This window comes from Salvelinus namaycush, chromosome 3 (genome assembly GCF_016432855.1).
Source record: "Salvelinus namaycush isolate Seneca chromosome 3, SaNama_1.0, whole genome shotgun sequence".
Taxonomy (NCBI): Eukaryota; Metazoa; Chordata; class Actinopteri; order Salmoniformes; family Salmonidae; genus Salvelinus; species Salvelinus namaycush.
In genome coordinates this window covers 65,330,234-65,348,786 of record NC_052309.1, presented here as the reverse complement: position 1 = coordinate 65,348,786, position 18,553 = coordinate 65,330,234, and the positions used below count along the sequence as shown (strand labels likewise).

The 18,553-nt window shown below is 40.9% G+C and overlaps 1 protein-coding gene across 1 annotated transcript; it reads left to right on the top strand.

Moving 5' to 3' along the window:
• On the top strand, window positions 1–2,638 carry LOC120044504 (homeobox protein Hox-B2a-like). Its single transcript, XM_038989159.1, has 2 exons — window positions 1–461; window positions 1,385–2,638. Exons 1-2 carry the CDS (start codon window positions 41–43, stop codon window positions 2,107–2,109), a joined length of 1,146 nt encoding a protein of 381 aa, XP_038845087.1. The 5' UTR covers window positions 1–40; the 3' UTR covers window positions 2,110–2,638.
• The last annotated feature ends 15,915 nt before the right edge of the window (window positions 2,639–18,553 follow it).

Genomic DNA, 18,553 nt, shown 5'->3' with positions numbered 1-18,553 from the left:
CGTTTTGATCTCGCCGTCCGCCTGTGGACCAGGATAAGCTATGAATTTTGAATTTGAGAGGGAGATTGGGTTCATAAACAGCCAGCCTTCCCTTGCAGAGTGCCTGACGTCTTTTCCCGCTGTCCTGGAGTCATTTCAAACTTCATCAATCAAGGACTCGACAGTAATTCCTCCTCCTTTCGAGCACACCATCCCCAGCCTGAGTCCCTGCACAAGCAGCCAGGCGCGACCGAGGAACCAAAAGCGAACCTCCAATGGCCTCCAGCTTCGGACGCCACAGCCGCAACAGGGCCCAGCCCCGCCGGCGAGCGCGGCTGGCCCGCTGGCACACGAGTTCCCCTGGATGAAAGAGAAGAAATCCTCGAAAAAGGGACCCAAATCTGGGAATGCCACGGTAGCCTCCTCTTCTCCCTCTCCTGCATCCTCCGGGTACGCCACTGCAGGACTTGAATCACCGACAGGTCGGTACATGATGTAAAAGACAAGGCTATACATTTGTTCTGCCGTTTCTTTTCTTTTCCATTTTCTTTATTTGCATGGTTCCATTGCATGTTGGTCTATACTGCAACTCATAGAAACAGATATGGAAGCCTAATATTTCTCAAATTATTGTTGCAGGGCATTTTTCTCATGTTGATGTTAATAAAAGGACAATAACCATGCATTTATTTCTGAAATATGAGTGCCATTCTGCTCTGTGTTGTGTGTATGGAGGAGTCACAGAGACCTGCATTATGCTGCAGTGGTGCTTTGCATGAGCTATTTCCCGTCATAATCCTTATTATTACTAATCTATTACACAACTTTCGATTGTATTTCACTGTAACATATCCATATCTTGCATTGCGTGATTTGATGTCAGGCATATAAACATTGATCCAGCCTACACATAATATGTTAGCTATATTGCAAAGTCTTTGTAATGCATGTGTGTCAGATATTCTATGCATAATGCGGATGTGTGTGTGTGTGTGTATTCTTGGTGATCAAGTTGCATTTCTCAAGATACAGATTGCAAATCTTGTCCTAGAATAACGATTGAATCGCAGTCAGTGTCAGTGCTGTCTTAATGATATATATTCATAACCATGTCTCGGGGTTTGGGGTAGCCACGTTGGATGTCAGTATATAACGTGGAGGCAATGGGACAAAACAAAATATGGGGCTTAGATGAATAACGCGTGTTCTCTGCAAACCTGATACACTGACATCAGAGAAGCACTGCAGTCATTTGAAAACAATGCACGTGTGGAAGGCCTATTGGGATTTTGATACGCCTCGTTCATTTTTATAGTTTTCAGTAGCTGCGTGCCAAATGTCTAGGCTCAACCCTATTAGCTTGCTATTTTGGACTTATTTATGTTCTATGTCTGGGCTCTTGCAGAGGCGCAGGGTGGACTGGACAGCGGAAGCGGATCCCGGAGGCTGAGGACTGCCTACACCAACACGCAGCTACTGGAGCTGGAGAAGGAGTTCCACTTCAACAAATATCTCTGTCGGCCCCGGCGGGTGGAGATAGCTGCCCTTCTGGATCTAACCGAGAGACAGGTCAAAGTGTGGTTCCAGAACCGGAGGATGAAGCACAAGCGGCAAACGACACACCACAGGGAAGGCCAAGAGGGCGACCCCGGCGGGTTCGAGCCCCTGGAAGGTGCCGATGCGTCCTCGCCTTACTCGAGCCAGCCACTGGAAGCCTCGGGCTCGGCTGCGTCCGAGGAGGAGACGTGTAACTCGGCAGCCTCCTACACGAACAGCAGTGACAATAACCAGCCCACGCCTGAGGAAGGCCAGCTGAGCTGCCAGGAGCCCGCATCAGTCTCTGACACAACAGTGCGGTCGACCCAGTTCCCAACGCCCACTGCAGATAACCCCGCAACAATGGGCGACGGTGGCGCATCTGGCCCGGATCATTCTTTTTCAGAGCAGCAGGACGCCTCCTCCCTGCCCGATTTGAATTTCTTTTCTGCTGATTCCTGCCTCCAGATTTCTGACGCTTTATCGCCCAGCTTGCAGAGCTCGCTCGACAGCCCGGTAGATTTCTCCGAGGCGGACTTTGACTTATTTACGAGCACACTTTGTACAATAGATTTACAACATTTACAGTTCTAACAACAAGAATAGTACAGAACAATCGAATTAAGGAGAATGTCCCACCGTCTTACAATGGTGAATACTTCTCGGCAACAGTCCTGAAACACATTTATGAAAAAGATTCCTGGGTTTATTTTGAAGATAACATAGAACCTGAGATAGCAAAGGAGCTATTATGTCCTTTCCTGGCATTATAATTTTGGTTTACTCCATCGAAATCACATACGGATTTCCCCTTGTTCAAATTTCAGGTATTTATTGCCTTCTTGTTTTCTGACAGTATTAATTGGCAGTTACAGTAATAGACTATACTGTCTCCTTAATGTTTCTAAACTGTTCAGTGCAGCTCAATCTTTTAATTCTCAGGAAATGTAGGCCTATCAGATATATAAGCCTAAAGGATAGTTGAACTGCTTTTAGAAATGATCTCGAGACGGGCGTTGATCCTGTTGATGAGGTTTAGAACTAGTTTATTTATTGAGATTCTTTAATAGTAAATTTCAAATTATTTATTGTACATTATTTTCATAGTTGAAATAAAAACCAACTTTTATAATGTGGCCTAAGTGTTTTTGATTATGTAGTTACTAGTAAATGGAAAGTGCAATTATTTTTGATAGATGATAATTGAAACAATTATTTCAGATAAGAAACATATAGAAATATTGCAATTAGAGATTGTTTGAGATGTATTTGGTCTACCAAATATCTGTTACTGGTCTTGGCAAATGCATAATTTGCTATTGCACAGTTGATATAATAATTCTAATAATATTAATAATAATAAGTAATATTATTATTGTCGTTAATATTATTTCCACACAATTATGTTGTGATGGTTTAATCTATTATATGGCAACACATGAAATCTCCAAAGGTTGTATAGCCCGTTGGTTTCAGATTTTGGGGTATTAAAGAAACAAAAACGCATAATTTGCTATTTTAAATATTATTGAAATGTTTTAATTATTATCTTCCAATAAGATATTGCTGGGGCAAATGCATTCTTATTGTGAATTAATTCTGTGCAAAAATAAACACGACACATATGATAAAACTGTTTGGGTAAAGATGTTAGCCAAGAGAAATCCTCATAATCAAGAGCTGATACAGAACACAATGTGTTGGCCAAGTTATTGTTTTTGTCTAGCCTAGCCTGGTGGGAATTTGGTGCATGGTAGGCTAGCCGACCTAGCTTAGCTTACTTTAGCTAGCATTGTAGCATGAGGGAATGACTGAGCTAACGGCGCTCATGGCTGCTGTCATGCTGATGCAAAATGGCGCTGAGAACACAATGGGAGATATGAACAATAATGCGGCAGCCATTATAGGACATTTGGGGTATGTGGCTTCACAGCCCAGCATCCTGCAACACTTTCAATGATAATTGGGTAATACATAGGCCTATAGTCAAATTGATCAAAATAAACCAGTTATGTAATTGAACCGTACCTTATGTTAATGAGATAGGCCTGAAGTATTTAGCACTACTGACTATTTATACCTTTGTTTGGTTTATACCTCAATTATTGACATTGTCAGAACCAAAATAATAACATAAGAATAAGAATAATATGAATAAGAATTATAATAATAATACAAATTATAATAATAATAATAATTATGTGCAGTATTGCATTGTTTATGTAGGCCTAATATGCCTAATAATCATGCATTATAGTAGGCCTAAAATTCACAATGAATAATGTGTATTCCTAAGACATAAATGAAGCTCTTCTCTGACTCAGCCTGTCTACTGTACCTATTTAAAATGCATCTCCTGGATCTGTGTTCCAATAAGCACTCTCCTCCTTGTCAACTGCCTGTCTACCCGCCTCTCCATAATCACATAGTCTACACACATACATGTTATCTTATAAAGCAGTATTACTATGCCATCACTACATAACTCACAAGCTAGTCCAATATTCCCTTTTATGATGGTACTTAGAGGGAGTTATTTTATTAAAGACATTGATATTAAGTTCCTATATCAAACATGAACACTATCATTATTTCATACTGCAATTACTTAGCCTACTGTGTCTCTGCCAAAGTAATGGCCCTTACATTGTACTCCTGGTGGGGAAACCAAATGTATAGTGTGCACCAGCTAGACCCAGAATGGCTTCCTAGTGTGCATGGAATCAAGTTTAAGGAGAGGAAACTGAGAACTAGAACCGGGTCACAGACCTTTGGAGTCATCAGACTCAGGGGGCCTTCAGGAAAAACATTGGAGTGGTCCACACAGGGTTCAGCTAAGACTAGTGTGTGTGGCAGGAATCGTCACTCCCCCCCCCTCCCCCCTTCCATGAAAGACAAAGACACCTGATCGATCCCAACTTCAGAGGTCCCTATCTGCCTCGTCAATGGCAGAGCACACTCACAACGTGACAGGTATGAATCAATTGAACGTTCAAATAACCCCCGGAATGAATGGGGTCAGTTCAGTTCAGTGGTATACCTTGGTGTTTGTGTGTGTGTGTAGGTGTGTATGTGGCAGAGATAGAGGAGAGTGGGATTGAGGTGGTGTGTGTTCATATTTGACAAGGGTGTGTATCACTTGATCCTTTCAGGATATATCAGCTGATCAACATACATCGTGAAGGCTATGGAAACATGGGTTTTGACAAAGTGAGATGTTAACAAAATTAGCATTAGTAAACTTAACATTAGCATTAGTGGAAGGCGAAGAATTACGATTCATGTCAAGTTTAAGGTTGAAAAGGGCAACTGGGGTGTCTTATTGACCAAATGAAAGCCCATCTAAACTGTCGGAACTTGTATCCTCAGTGCTGCATCTCAGCAGAGAGTCACTTCTTGGCTCAACTTCAGCTAGCTCAAGCTAGCACTTCCCAACCTCCTGAAGTGAGTCGCTATGGGAATGGACATGTTCATTCAGCTTCTCATGTGAAACATCTAGTCCACTCTACCTGGGACCAGACCAAAACCTGGACATAAGCACAAGGAAGACGCCGGCCATTGTTTAGACAACAGAAGTCACGCCCCGAAGCCCTTACTAGATCAGTAAACACAGGAGTAGGAGGTAATGGCCGACTGATATGGTTTATGTGCATGATAATTGGAGGTGTGGTGCCTGTGTCTATGCTTCTCCATCTGTATTTGCTTTCTTTGGACTCCTGCCACTACTAAGAGAGAGAGTTTATCAACCGGGTCCCCTCACAATCGGCGAAAATCAAGACGTTTGTTTATTTCCCTCTTAGAGAGCGGCCATTGCTGTGAAGTTCTTGCGAGGTGTTTCTCTTGGACGGCACAGGCTAGTAAGGTGGAGCAAGGCAGAGATTTGTTGCATGAAGAGAAATGTCACTGCCCCAGATTTTTCAATATGATGTTTACACATAAATGTGGGATGGGTAAGTGTTCGCTATAGCCAATCACATTTGAATGAGCCTAATGAGTGTTGGCTATAACTCGTCTGATTGGCTATGAGGGCTCACATGAGGAGGAAGTAGGAGGTAGGCCAGGAAAAGCAGCAGCTGCATGCACAAACTGTCTTCACATTGGAAACCTGACTAGGTTGACCTGTATGTACAGTGCCTTCAGAAAGTATTCATACCCCTTGACTTATTCCACATTTTGTTGTGTTACACAACAATTCAGAATTGATGAAATATTTTTTTCTCTCACACATCTACACACAATACCCCATAATGACAAAGTGAAACATGTTTTTCAATTTTTTAGCAAATGTATTGAAAATAAAATACAGAAATGTTTCATTTACATATGTTTTCACACCCCTGAGTCAATACACGTTAGAATATCCTTTGGCAGAGATTACAGCTGTGAGTTATTCTGGGTAAGTCTAAGAGATTTGCACACATGGATTGTACGATATTTTCACATTATTCTTTTTAAATTCTTCAAGCTCTGTCAAGTGGATTGTTGATCATTGCTAGACAGCCATTTTCAAGTTTTGCCATAGATTTTCAAGCCAATTTAAGTCAAAACTGTAACTAGGCCACTCAAAAACATTAAATGTCATCTTGGTAAGCAACTCCATTGTATATTTGTCCTTGTGTTTTAGGTTATTGTCCTGCTGAAAGGTGAATTTCTCTCCCAGTGTCTGTTGAAAAGCAAACTGAACCAGGTTTTGGATTTTGCTTGTGCTTAGCTCTATTCCGTTTCTTTTTATCCTAAAAAAACTCCCTAGTCCTTGCCGATGACAACCATACACATAACAGGATGCAGCCACCACCATGTTTGAAAATAGGAAGAGTGGTACTCAGTGATGTGTTGTGTTAGATTTGCCCAAACATAACACTTTGTATTCAGGACATGAAGTTCAGTACTTTACCACATTTCTCCAGTTTTGGAATATTTTTATTCTGTACAGGCTTCCTTCTTCACTCAGTCATTTAGGTTAGTATTGTGGAGTAACTACAATTTATTTATTTATTTTACCTTTATTTAACTAGGCAAGTCAGTTAAGAATAAATTCTTATCTACAATGACGGCCTATCCCGGCCAAACCCAGACGACACCGGGCCAATTGTGTGCTGCCCAATGGGACTCCCAATCACAGCCAGATGTCATACAGCCTGGATTTGAACCAGGGTCTGTAGTGACACCTCTTGCACTGAGATGCAGTGCCTTAGACCGCTGTGCCACCCAGGAGCCCCCAACAATGTCGTTGATCCATCCTCAGTTTTATCCTATCACAGCCATTAAACTATGTAACTGTTTTAAAGTCACCATTGGCCTCATGGTGAAATCCCTGAGCGGTTTCCTTCCTCGCCGGCAACTGAGTTAGGAAGGACATCTGTATCTTTGTAGTGACCGGGTGTATTGATTCACCATCCAAAGTGTAACTAATAACTTCACCATGCTTAAAGGGGCATTCAATGTCTGCTTTTTTATTTTTACCCATCTACCAATAGGTTCCCTTCTTATCAAGGCATTGGAAAAACCTCCCTGGTCTTTGTGTTTGAAATTCACTGCTTGACTGAGGGACCTTACAGATAACTGTATGTGTGGGGTACAGACATGAGGTACTCATTCGAAAATCATGTTAAACCCTATTATTGCACACAGAGTCATGCAACTTATCATGTGACTTGTGAAGCAAATGTTTACTACTGAACGTATTTAGGCTTGCCGTAACAAAGACTCAAGACATTTCAGCTTTTCATTTGAATTCATTTGTAAAAAATTCCTAAAAACATAATTCCACTTTGATATTGTGGGGTATTATGTGTAAGGCCAGTGACACACTATCTACATTTAATACATTTTAAATTCAGGCTGTAACACAACAAAATGTGGAAAAAGTCAAGGGGTGTGAATACTTTCTGAAGGCACTGTAGCTAAAGATGTACCATAACAGTGTAAGGTATCAAACTCCGACACTATTCATCACTTTGTTCTTTGATTCACATGGATCTTTATGACCACAACATTGTTGTTATAGTAGATAAACAGTTGAAATGTCACATTATGATCATAACAACATAGATTTCATATTTGACATTAAAGTAGGACGTAGGGTTTGACATAATCTCACACAAGAATGGAATAAACCGTAACTGAAAAGTGGAGAACTCATCACATTTCTTCTCATATTGTCTGAATTGAACAAAGGCTTTGCTGAGGAAAATGAGCGACACCAAGACTTTGGTTGCTGCTGTTACGGTTTGATCACAGAAGCCGCCACATCAAAGAGCTATTTCCAGGATGGAAAAAGACAGGTCCTGTGAGCTGCTCCTGACACACCAGAGAGAATGGTAGGCAGTAGCCTCAAGTGATGTCCGCTGATGCCGTGGAGTCACGTAATGTCATATCTGTACGGTGTACACTGGTGGAATTACAATGAAACTCTCCTTGATTCAATAGGACAGGTAACACTTTACATGTAGTTCTCCTTTTATTATGTGGTTACTCGATTACATCTTTGATAGCCAGAATACAAAATCACTCACAATTACATTATATCTGCTGATAAAGTAGTCCTAACATGTAGAAATACATAACCAGTAGACCTACACACGTTACACTCTCCTCCATATTACTAGTCCATGTATAACTATTTTGTAATACAATAGGTATTTACACAATTATTACCAAATAAATTGAAATTATATGTGATGTTTGGTCAACTTTAGAATAAAAAGGGACCTAAATTATAAATGGTATGGAACGTAAAGTCGAACCTTATAAAGTACACTGTATATGAACATGATGTCACCATCGCTCCTCCTGGAATTTCCCTGTGTTTTTCCAGGTTGCAATCTGAGGTGATAACATTGGTTGACAGCCAGATAACTTTTTAACCTTATCAGTGATGGTTGCACACAGATAAGACAAATCCAATGTGGCAGTGAACCAATATGGCTGCCGACGCATTGTCTTAGCCCACAACTGCTGATGTCCTTCAAACACAACTGGGGCAATCCACATGGAAAGAGGTGCAAAAGCAAAGAAACAAACAAACTGTGTTTGAGAGCCATGTAAATATGGCTATGAAATATGCCACATGTTTTGATAGGCTAGAGACAATACAGATTCAGTAGTTCTCCACTGTTCCGTAACATTCTTCCTATCTCATCATTCCATAGCCTCACAGATGTGCCAGACTCCCATACACACAGACACATTCACTCACTCACGTGTATCAGGTCAGAGTTCAGGGAATATCACAACTGAAGTTTCTGCCACCATTTAAATAGGAATTTCTCAATATACAGTAAAGACAGTGATAAACATTGGTAACACGTGATACCGTACGTTACATTGCCCTCAATTACTCTATAACCACTATGGTAACCTCTGAACTGTAACTTCTCAGCATTACACACACAGTAACTGAAGAAAAGTAACAGGCAACAAGACATGACTTGGCAACGTGACACTTGATTTGGCAACCGACCAGATTCTGTTACTACCAGCATCGTTTCCATGTAGTTACATGATAAAAACATGTCGAAATTATAAAGCATGCATATATCTATATCCTGCAAGTGTCACCCCACCCCCACCTCACACACACACATTGACTGTGTTGGAATTATACTGTAGATTCCTCACATTGAGCCTTTCTCCACATATCAAGTTGAGAACTTCAACAACTTACAGCTGAGTGTATTGTGACCAACTGAAATATGTCTGACAATAGCAAGAGCAGCCTGGAGGGGCCTATAGAAAGGGGGGTTGTGGGAGGAGGATTTTGGGGTCATATCCTGTGGTCTAGAACGTGGGCGGAGAACCGTGCTGCTTGTGAGCCAGGATAGTCCCCTCCATCAGCACCTCATTCAGAACCTCAGCAGCCATACGAGATGACCTCATCCAAACTAAGGATTCCATATGGCCATCCACATCTGAGGGGGAAAACTAACCAATCAAGGTTGTTGTTGTGTCAACCCCATTGCTTCATTAGCAACTTCTCACTGATACTTGACGTGATTATGACACACACAAAGACAATGGTGAGTTTAAACCAATAATCTGTGACACATGAGAATATCACTATATACCGGCACTTTTTTTCTCCTCTAGTCTTGTTTGTTTCCTGGTTCTGGGGTGGAGAGTGGTTCTACATTCTACATTGCGGCGGTGTTAATGTAATCGGCTGCCTACTCAGCAGTCGAGAGGGAAATCTCCTCAACCCGTCGCCTATCACATTCCACGCTTTTCGGGAAAGACGGGGCCTGCTTCCAGGAATGCTGTAATGGGCCCGGAGGGTCATGTGACTGTCTAAAAGCCCCGAGTGCGCTCAGTGGTTCTCAGACCGCCCTCTGTATAACGGAAGGATCCGATGACACAGCGCTTAGAGAATAGGCCGGCGACAATGCGCACACTTCAGCAGCATGGCCATAAGGTACAGGGGCGTTGTTTTATCAAAATCAGTATGTCTAGGTGTCATGATATGGCCCATATGGCTCACTGCTAGAAAGTAGAAGAACACACACTCACAGTAGGACACACACTCACTCCTCTTTGAGGAGTGCATCTCACACAAAGTGGATTTTGTCAAATGACGGAGCTCGAACCAGGTCAAAGGTCATAAGGTCATTATCGAATCAAACTGTTCATATCTACGATGGAGAGAAGATGACGTAGCCGGTTATTGCACCGAAGTCACTGACTTACAATAAAGCAGGAGATTGATATAATTATTTTTAACCTGATATTGCACAAATGAAATGAGATAATTTGACACATATCTGTTTGCTATATTCAATATTCAACTTGGAAAACGTAGAACTAAATATAGCATGGTTTTATCAGAGCCATATACACTGAGTGTACAAACATAAGGAACACCTCTTTCCATGACATTGACTGACCAGGTGACAGCTACGATTCCCTATTGATGTCACTTGTTAAATCCACAACAAATCAGTGTAGATGAAGGGGAGGAGACAGGTTAAAGAAGGATTTTTAAGCCTTGAGGCAAAAGGGGGTGCAACTCAATATTAGGAAGGTGTTAATAATGTTTTGTACACTCAGTGTATAGCGATGTAGTCTATGTGGCGCTGGGTATACTGCATTATGACAACACAATATTCTAATGTGTTTTATTACCTGTTGATGGACGTAATTTCCTCCCCTGGGATACTGCAACACCAATCACAATGGTGATGCCACCGAGCACTGTACAGATTGTTACATTGAGTGGCTGGATAGACAATAACTGTGGTGACAGCAGTTGACTAATCATCCCTGAGAAATACCTTACTCTCAAGTATTGACACACAGCGTGACAGGTACCATTATGAAATGAAAAACTAGCTGTCAAAACTGACTATCCTCGCATTGTGAAGGGAAAAAAATTGTTTCAATGTCGTACCATCTGGTTTAACTACAGTAAATCAAGTCAACATAAGACACAGTCAATTGATACAAAGGCCGGAATAACTATGTTTTTTGTTATGTCTATCTTTTTTAAAGACGTAATGAAGGACAAAGAAGAAAATAAGATAAATATCTATCTGAAGGGTAAGTTTGGAAAGAGGGTGTGGAGGGAAATACTAGAAAGCCCTTCCCACAATAAAACAATTTTAAGATGACATTAGGGAATACTGGTAATGTGATGTCATAGAACAGTGGCTGCCGCTGATTGGCTGAAAACCCGGGGCGTGGGGTGGTTGGAATTGTCAACAAAGCAACATGAAAGAAATGTAATGCATTTTTTCAAACGACCGTTAGTTTCTTTGAGAAGATGTACAAAGCAATCTGTGCATTTTAACAACAGCTATTTCACTTTTGCATGTAAAAAAACTGAATGACCACTGCTGCACATGCTGCCACTGTTTTGAACAGATTAGATTATACTATCTAGAATGAGCGGCCAGCTCACAAACGAAGGAGTGCACAATGGAGAACTGAACAAGCATACAGATGCAATAAGTGACTGGGGATAGCTAGCTAACATTGTCACAAAGCATAATGTGCTAGCCAGTAACTCAAATATTACTTTAGAAAGACTTGAAATTGGCATGGGAGCTAAATAGCTAGGAAGCTAGTAACTAGCTAGCAAGCTAGTAACTAGCTAGCTGCTTATCAAAGGTAGATAACTGGTTAATTTGATTTTTTTTTTGTTGCTATTTCTCAATGTTTCTCAAAATTACTGTAGCTCGCTAATTCATTTGATCATGCTTTGCGATACACCCGGTTTTATGCTGTTTTAGTCCACACAACATGTCGACCTGTCACCCACAGTAGAACCTGATGAATAATACAATTGGCCAGCCACCGTCATGCTTTTTGTCCTTCCAGATCCGCGATGAGAAAGATCTAGCTAGTGTATCCTTCTGTCCTTCGACTCTTGTCGGATGACGGATGTCCGGCTCATCAGGTTCCAGGCTCCCATGACTATTATGATTACAATTTACTTCTTGGTTTAGCGCCATCTGTACCTGATAGAGCAGATCTAGTCTCACATGCGGAAGTAAGTCATTTGGCTCAAGAGACTTATTGGGAGGGAGAGCAGACCCAGAAGTTCTGTCGGGACTCACATTTGAGCGAACCACGACAGTCCATTTACTCTGTGCTGTTACAATTTGTGCAATAAAATTCTGCGATTTCATTGGGGCAGTTCCCCCTCCTATCAAATAGCTGGCAATCCATTCCTGTTTGCATGACCTATGCACCCGCGGAGCTGCTCGCAGTCACTGAGGGGCAGAGAAGTAAGTAACTGAACAGCTTGTTTTGAACAGACAGGAACATTTACCGCACTTTTATGAGCATTTAAAACATAATCAATGAATTATGTAATATACAGTACCAGTCAAGAGTTTGGACACACCTACTCATTCAAGGGTTTTACTTAATTTGTACTATTTTCTACATTGTAGAATAATAGTAAAGACATCAAAACTATGAAAGAACACACATGGAATCACGTAGTAACCCAAAAAAGTGTTAAAGAAATCAAATTAGTTTCTTCAATGTAGCCACCCTTTGCGTTGATGACAGCTTTGCAAACTCTTGGCATTCTCCCAACCAGCTTCACCTGGAATGCTTTTCCAACAGTCTTGAAGGAGTTCCCACATATGCTGAGAACTTGTTGGCTGCTTTTCTTTTACTCTGCAGTCCAACTCATCCCAAACCATCTCATTTGGGTTGAGGTTGGGTGATTGTGGAGGCCAGGTCATCTGATGCAGCACTCATTCACTCTCCTTCTTGGTCAAATATCCCTTACACAGCCTGGAGGTGTGTTAGGTCATTGTCCTGTTGAAAAACAAATGATAGTGGGATTAAGCGCAAACCAGCTGGGATGGCATATCGCTGCAGAATGCTGTGTTAGCCATGCTGGTTAAGTGTGCCTTGAATTCTAAATAAATCACAGAAAGTGTCACCAGCAAAGCACCATCCTCCATGCTTCATGGTGGGAACCACACATGTGGAGATCATCCTTTCACCTACTCTGCGTCTCACAAAGACATGGCGTTTGGAACCAAAAATCTCAAATTTGGAGTCATCAGACCAAAGGACAGATTTCCACCAGTTTAATGTCCATTGCTCATGTTTCTTTGCCCTAGCAAGTCTCTTCTTATTATTGGTTGCCATTAGTAGTGGTTTCTTTGCAGCAATTCGACCATGATGTGTCGGTTACTTGAACTCTGTGTTACTTGAACTCTTACTTGAACTCTGAGGCTGGTAACTCTAATGAACTTATCTTCTGCTGTAGAGGTAACTTTCCTGGTCTTCCTTTCCTGTGGCGGTCTTCATGAGAGCCAGTTTCATCATTGATGTTTTTTGCGACTGCAGTTGAAGAAACTTTAAAAGTTTTTGAAATGTTCTGAATTGACTGACCTTCATGACTTAAAGTAATGATGGACTGTCGTTTCTCTTTGCTTATTTGAGATGTTCTTGCCATAATATGGACTTGGTCTTTTACTAAATATGGCAATCGTCTATACACCACCCCTACCTTGTCACAACACAACTGATTGGCTAATACGCATAAAGAATGAAAGAAATTCCACAAATTAACTTTTAACCTGTCTAGGACAGGGGTTCCGCTAGCGGAACTCCGCCCACATTCCACTGAAAAGGCAGCGCACGAAATTCAAAAAATATTTTGTAGAAATATTAAACTTTCACACATTAATAAGTCCAATACAGCAAATGAAAGATAAACATCTTGTGAATCCAGCCAACATGTCCGATTTTAAAAATGTTTTACAGCGAAAACACCACGTATATTTATGTTAGCTCACCACCAAATACAAAAAAGCACAGACATTTCTTTCACAGCACAGGTAGCTTGCACAAAACCAACCAAACTAACCAAGAACCAACCAAACTAACCAAGAAACAACTTCATCAGATGACAGTCTTATAACATGTTATACAATAAATCTATGTTTTGTTCGAAAAATGTGCATATTTGAGGTATAAATCATAGTTTTACATTGCAGCTACCATCACAAATAGCACCGAAGCAGCCAGAGTAATTACAGAGACCAACGTGAAATACCTAAATACTCATCATAAAACATTTATGAAAAATACATGGTGTACAGCAAATGAAAGACAAACATCTTGTGAATCCAGCCAATATTTCAGATTTTTTAAGTGTTTTACAGCGAAAACACAATATAGCATTATATTAGCTTACCACAATAGCCAAAAACACAACCCATTTATCAGCAGCAAAAGTTAGCGATCGTAAAAAAACAGCAAAAGATATATAATTATTCACTAACCTTGATAAGCTTCATCAGATGACAGTCCTATAACATCAGGTTATACAATACACTTATGTTTTGTTCGAAAATGTGCATATTTATAGCTGAAATCCGTGGTTATACATTGTGAAAACGTAGCAACTTTTTTCCAGAATCTCCGGATATATTTCTGATACTCACCTATTCTGACCAAATAACTCATAATAAACTTTACAAAAAAATACATGTTGTACAGCAAATGATAGATGCACTAGTTCTTAATGCAATCGCCGTGTTAGAATTCTAAAAATAACTTTAGTACGACATACAGCTTACGTAATAGCGAGACAGCGCCCAAAATCTGGGCGGAAAATAATACTAAACATTTTCGACAGAAATACGAAATAACATCATAAATGGGTCCTACTTTTGGTGAGCTTCCATCAGAATCTTGTACAAGGGGTCCTTTGTCCAGAATAATCGTTGTTTGGATTTAGAATGTCCTCTTCGTCTGTTGAATTAGCAACCAAAACTAGCCAAGTGGCGCGAAGCTGTCCATCGTCACCAAACGCAGAGAACGGAACACGCCAAAACTCCCGAAAAAATGTCAATAATCTGATAAAACTATATTGAAAAAACATACTTTACGATGATATTATCACATTTATCAAATAAAATCAAAGCCGGAGATATTAGCCGTCTATAACGAAAGCTTTTCAGAAGCCAATGCTGATGTCCTTCACGCGCCTTCCTGAACAAAGGAAATTGGGGTCATGTCATTCCAAGACCTCTCTTTTGACCTCAGATAAAGCTAGACACCCCATTTCACCGCTCACTGCCTATTGACATCTAGTGGAAGGCGTATGAAGTGCATGTATAGTCATAAATTTCAAGCAAATTAATAGGGAGGCCCTGGAACAGAGCCTCGATTTCAGATTTTTCACTTTCTGACAGGAAGTTTGCTGCAAAATGAGTTCTGTTTTACTCACAGACATAATTCAAACGGTTTTAGAAACTTGAGAGTGTTTTCTATCCAATAGTAATAATAATATGCATATTGTACGAGCAAGAATAGAGTACGAGGCCGTTTAAATTGGGCACAATTTTTTTCCCCAAAGTGAAAATAGTGCCCTCTATCCTCAACAGGTTTTAACAAGGCACACCTGTTAATTGAAATGCATTCCAGGTGACTATCTCATAAAGCTGGTTGAGAGAATGCCAAGAGTGTGCAAAGCTTTCATCAAGGCAAAGGGTGGCTATTTTGTAGAATTTCAAATATAAAATATATTTTGATTTGTTTAAAACTTTTTTGGGTTACTGCATGATTCCATATGTGTTATTTCATAGGTTTGATGTATTCACTATTATTCTACAATGTAGAAAATAGTAAAAAATAAAGAAAAAACCTTGAATGAGTAGGTGCGTCCAAACTTTTGACTGGTACTGTATATATTTGTAATATAAACATGTGTTTATTTATTTTTGGGGACCAATCACAAACGGGGTGCTGCCCCTAACACCCTAACGAGCGGGCCACTACTGTCGTAGAATCAAAAACATCAAGCAACCACTGGTTACCAAAACATTACCCTTTGCAGTACCATATCTAGCCAGCAGTGGAGACAACTATACGGATTCCATAGTGACAAGATGCCTGGTTACATTCCTCCATCAATCACAGTATAATAGTGCCTTCAGAAAGTATTCATATCCCTTGACTTATTCCACATTTTGTTGTGATACAGCCTGAATTCAAAATGGATTACATTTATTTTTCTCAGCCATCTACACACACAATACCCCATAATGACAAAGTGAAAACTTTTTAGAAATTGAAGCAAATTTATTGAAAATGAAATATCTCATTTACATAGGTATTCAAACCCCTGAGTCAATACTTTGTAGAAGCCCGTTTGGTGGCAATTACAGCTTTGAGTCGTCTTGGGTATGTCTGCATCAGCTTTGCACATCTGGATTTGTGGATTTTCTCTCATTCTTCCTGGCAGATTTTGTCAAGCTCTGTTAAGTTAGACAGGGAGCCGCGGTGAACAGCAGTCTTCATGTCTTTCCACCGATTTTCAATAGGATTCAAGTCTAGGCTTTGGCTGGGCCACTCAAGGACTTTCACATTCTTGTTCTGAAGCCGTTCCAGCATTGCTTTGGCTGTATGCTTGGGGTCATTGTCCTGTTGGAACATAAAAATTCCCCCCAGTCAAAGGTCTTTGCACTCTGAAGCAAGTTCTCATCAAGGATTGGCCTGTATTTAGCTCCATTCATTGTTCCCTTTATCCTTACCAGTCTCCCAGTCCCTGCAGCTGAAAAGTATCCCCCATAACATGATGCTGCCACCACCATGCTTAACAGTGGGGATGGTGTTAGACGGGTGATGAGCTGTGCCTGGTTTTACATTTCTGTCTCATCGGACCACAGAATCTTTTACCTTATGATCTCAGAGTCTTTCACATGCATTTTTTTCAAACTCCCGGCGTGCTGTCATGTGCCTTTTTCTCAGGATTGGCTTCTGTCTGGCCACTCTCCCATAAAGCCCAGATTTGTGAAGTGCCGTTGAGATTGTTGTCCTTCTGGTAGGTTCTCCCAGCTCAGCCAAGGAACTCTGTAGTTCTGTCAGAGTGGTCATTGGGTTCCAAGTTACTTCCCTGACCAAGGTCGTTCTTGCCCTGTTGTTCAGTTTGGTCGGATGGCCACCTCTAGCCAGTGTCTGGTTAGTTCCATATTTTTTCCACTTCCAAATGATGGAGACCACTGTGCTCTTGGAAACTTTCAACACTCTAGAAATTGTTTAATACCCTTCCCCAGATATTTGCCTCATCACAATTCTCGTAGATCTACGCACAGTTCCTTGGACTTCATGCTATAGTTTCTGCTCTGACATGCACTGTCAACTGTGGGACCTTATATAGACAGGTGTGTTTCGCTCTAAATCATGTCCAAAATATTTAATTGGCCACAGCTGGACTCCAATCAAGTTGTAGTGACATCTCAAGGATGACCAAAGGAAATTGGATGCACTTGAGCTCTGTTTGGAGTTTCATAGCAAATGGATGTGAATAGTTATGTAAATGAGATCTTTCTGTGTTTCATTTTCACTTTGTCATTACGGGGTATTGTGTGTAGATCGGTGAGAAAATTATTCAGATTTATTTTGAATTCAGGCTGTAACACAACAAAATGTGGAATAAGTCAAGTTGGTATGAATACTTTTTTGAAGGCACTGAACATTAATTTGGCAAATTAGAGAAGTGTTATAATAGTGCATTGGTATATTTAGTTTAGAGCAACTGGTCCATATTACCAGAATACTACTAGACTAAGCTATTCATGAAACACAACAAACACCCCCCTCATTTCTATCATTCTGAATATCAAAACACATAGCACCATATGAGTGTCTCTGAGCCTCACTACTTTCACCTTCTCAAAGCTGGTGAGACAAAATGCAAAAAGCCAAAGCTATGTGTGTACAGTACGCAGAGTGAGTTAACATCCCTGAGAGAACACATCAAATACACTTTACTTGCTTGGATAGAGCTGGAGGACAGTAGCTTTGCATGTAGGTAAATATTGTTTTCCGTATCTGGAGGCAGTAGGACATAAGGGAAAGGTGATGATGGCATCTCCACGCTCAGCCAGCTGAAACGAAAACAGCAACGTATACTGACGCAAATCGCCCAGCGCCATTTGCATCATCATTTGCAAAAACACTTGGGCAGAGTCCTTTGGGCTGTGTCTCAAATGACACTCAATTCCCTATATTGTGCACTATGGGATCCTATGGAACCTGGTCAACAGTAGTGGACTAAATAGGGAATAGGGCCATGGTTAAAAAGCAGTGCACTAAATAGGGAATAGGGTGCCATTTGGGACAGAGCCTTGGTCAATGCCAGATCGCAGCATCGGAGCACTTGAGGATGGGGGAGAGGATGATGCCACTGCCACTATGTAGAGTCAAAAGAGTCTGGCTGCAGTGACATTGCTAACAAAACAAGGCTTGTAGATTGTGATGTAATGATTATGATTTTAGCCGCCCATCTGCATCTGATGTATGATTCATGTCAGCTAACAAAACAACAGGGCACAGCCTGCTTTGGGGATCAGACAAGTACCCAAGGGCAGCATAGAAGGCCACATTCAGATCCAGAGTGTACACTGCAAGTAAATGGGTGTTCCAAACCTCCTCAGATACTTTTGCCCCCGTTTGGACTCACACTAGCCACGACACCAATACGACAAACCCAGGTCTCTTGTGTGCAACCAAACAGTGTTAACCTGCTAAGCTGAAGATCAAGGAGCCAACATAATTCTTCACAGGT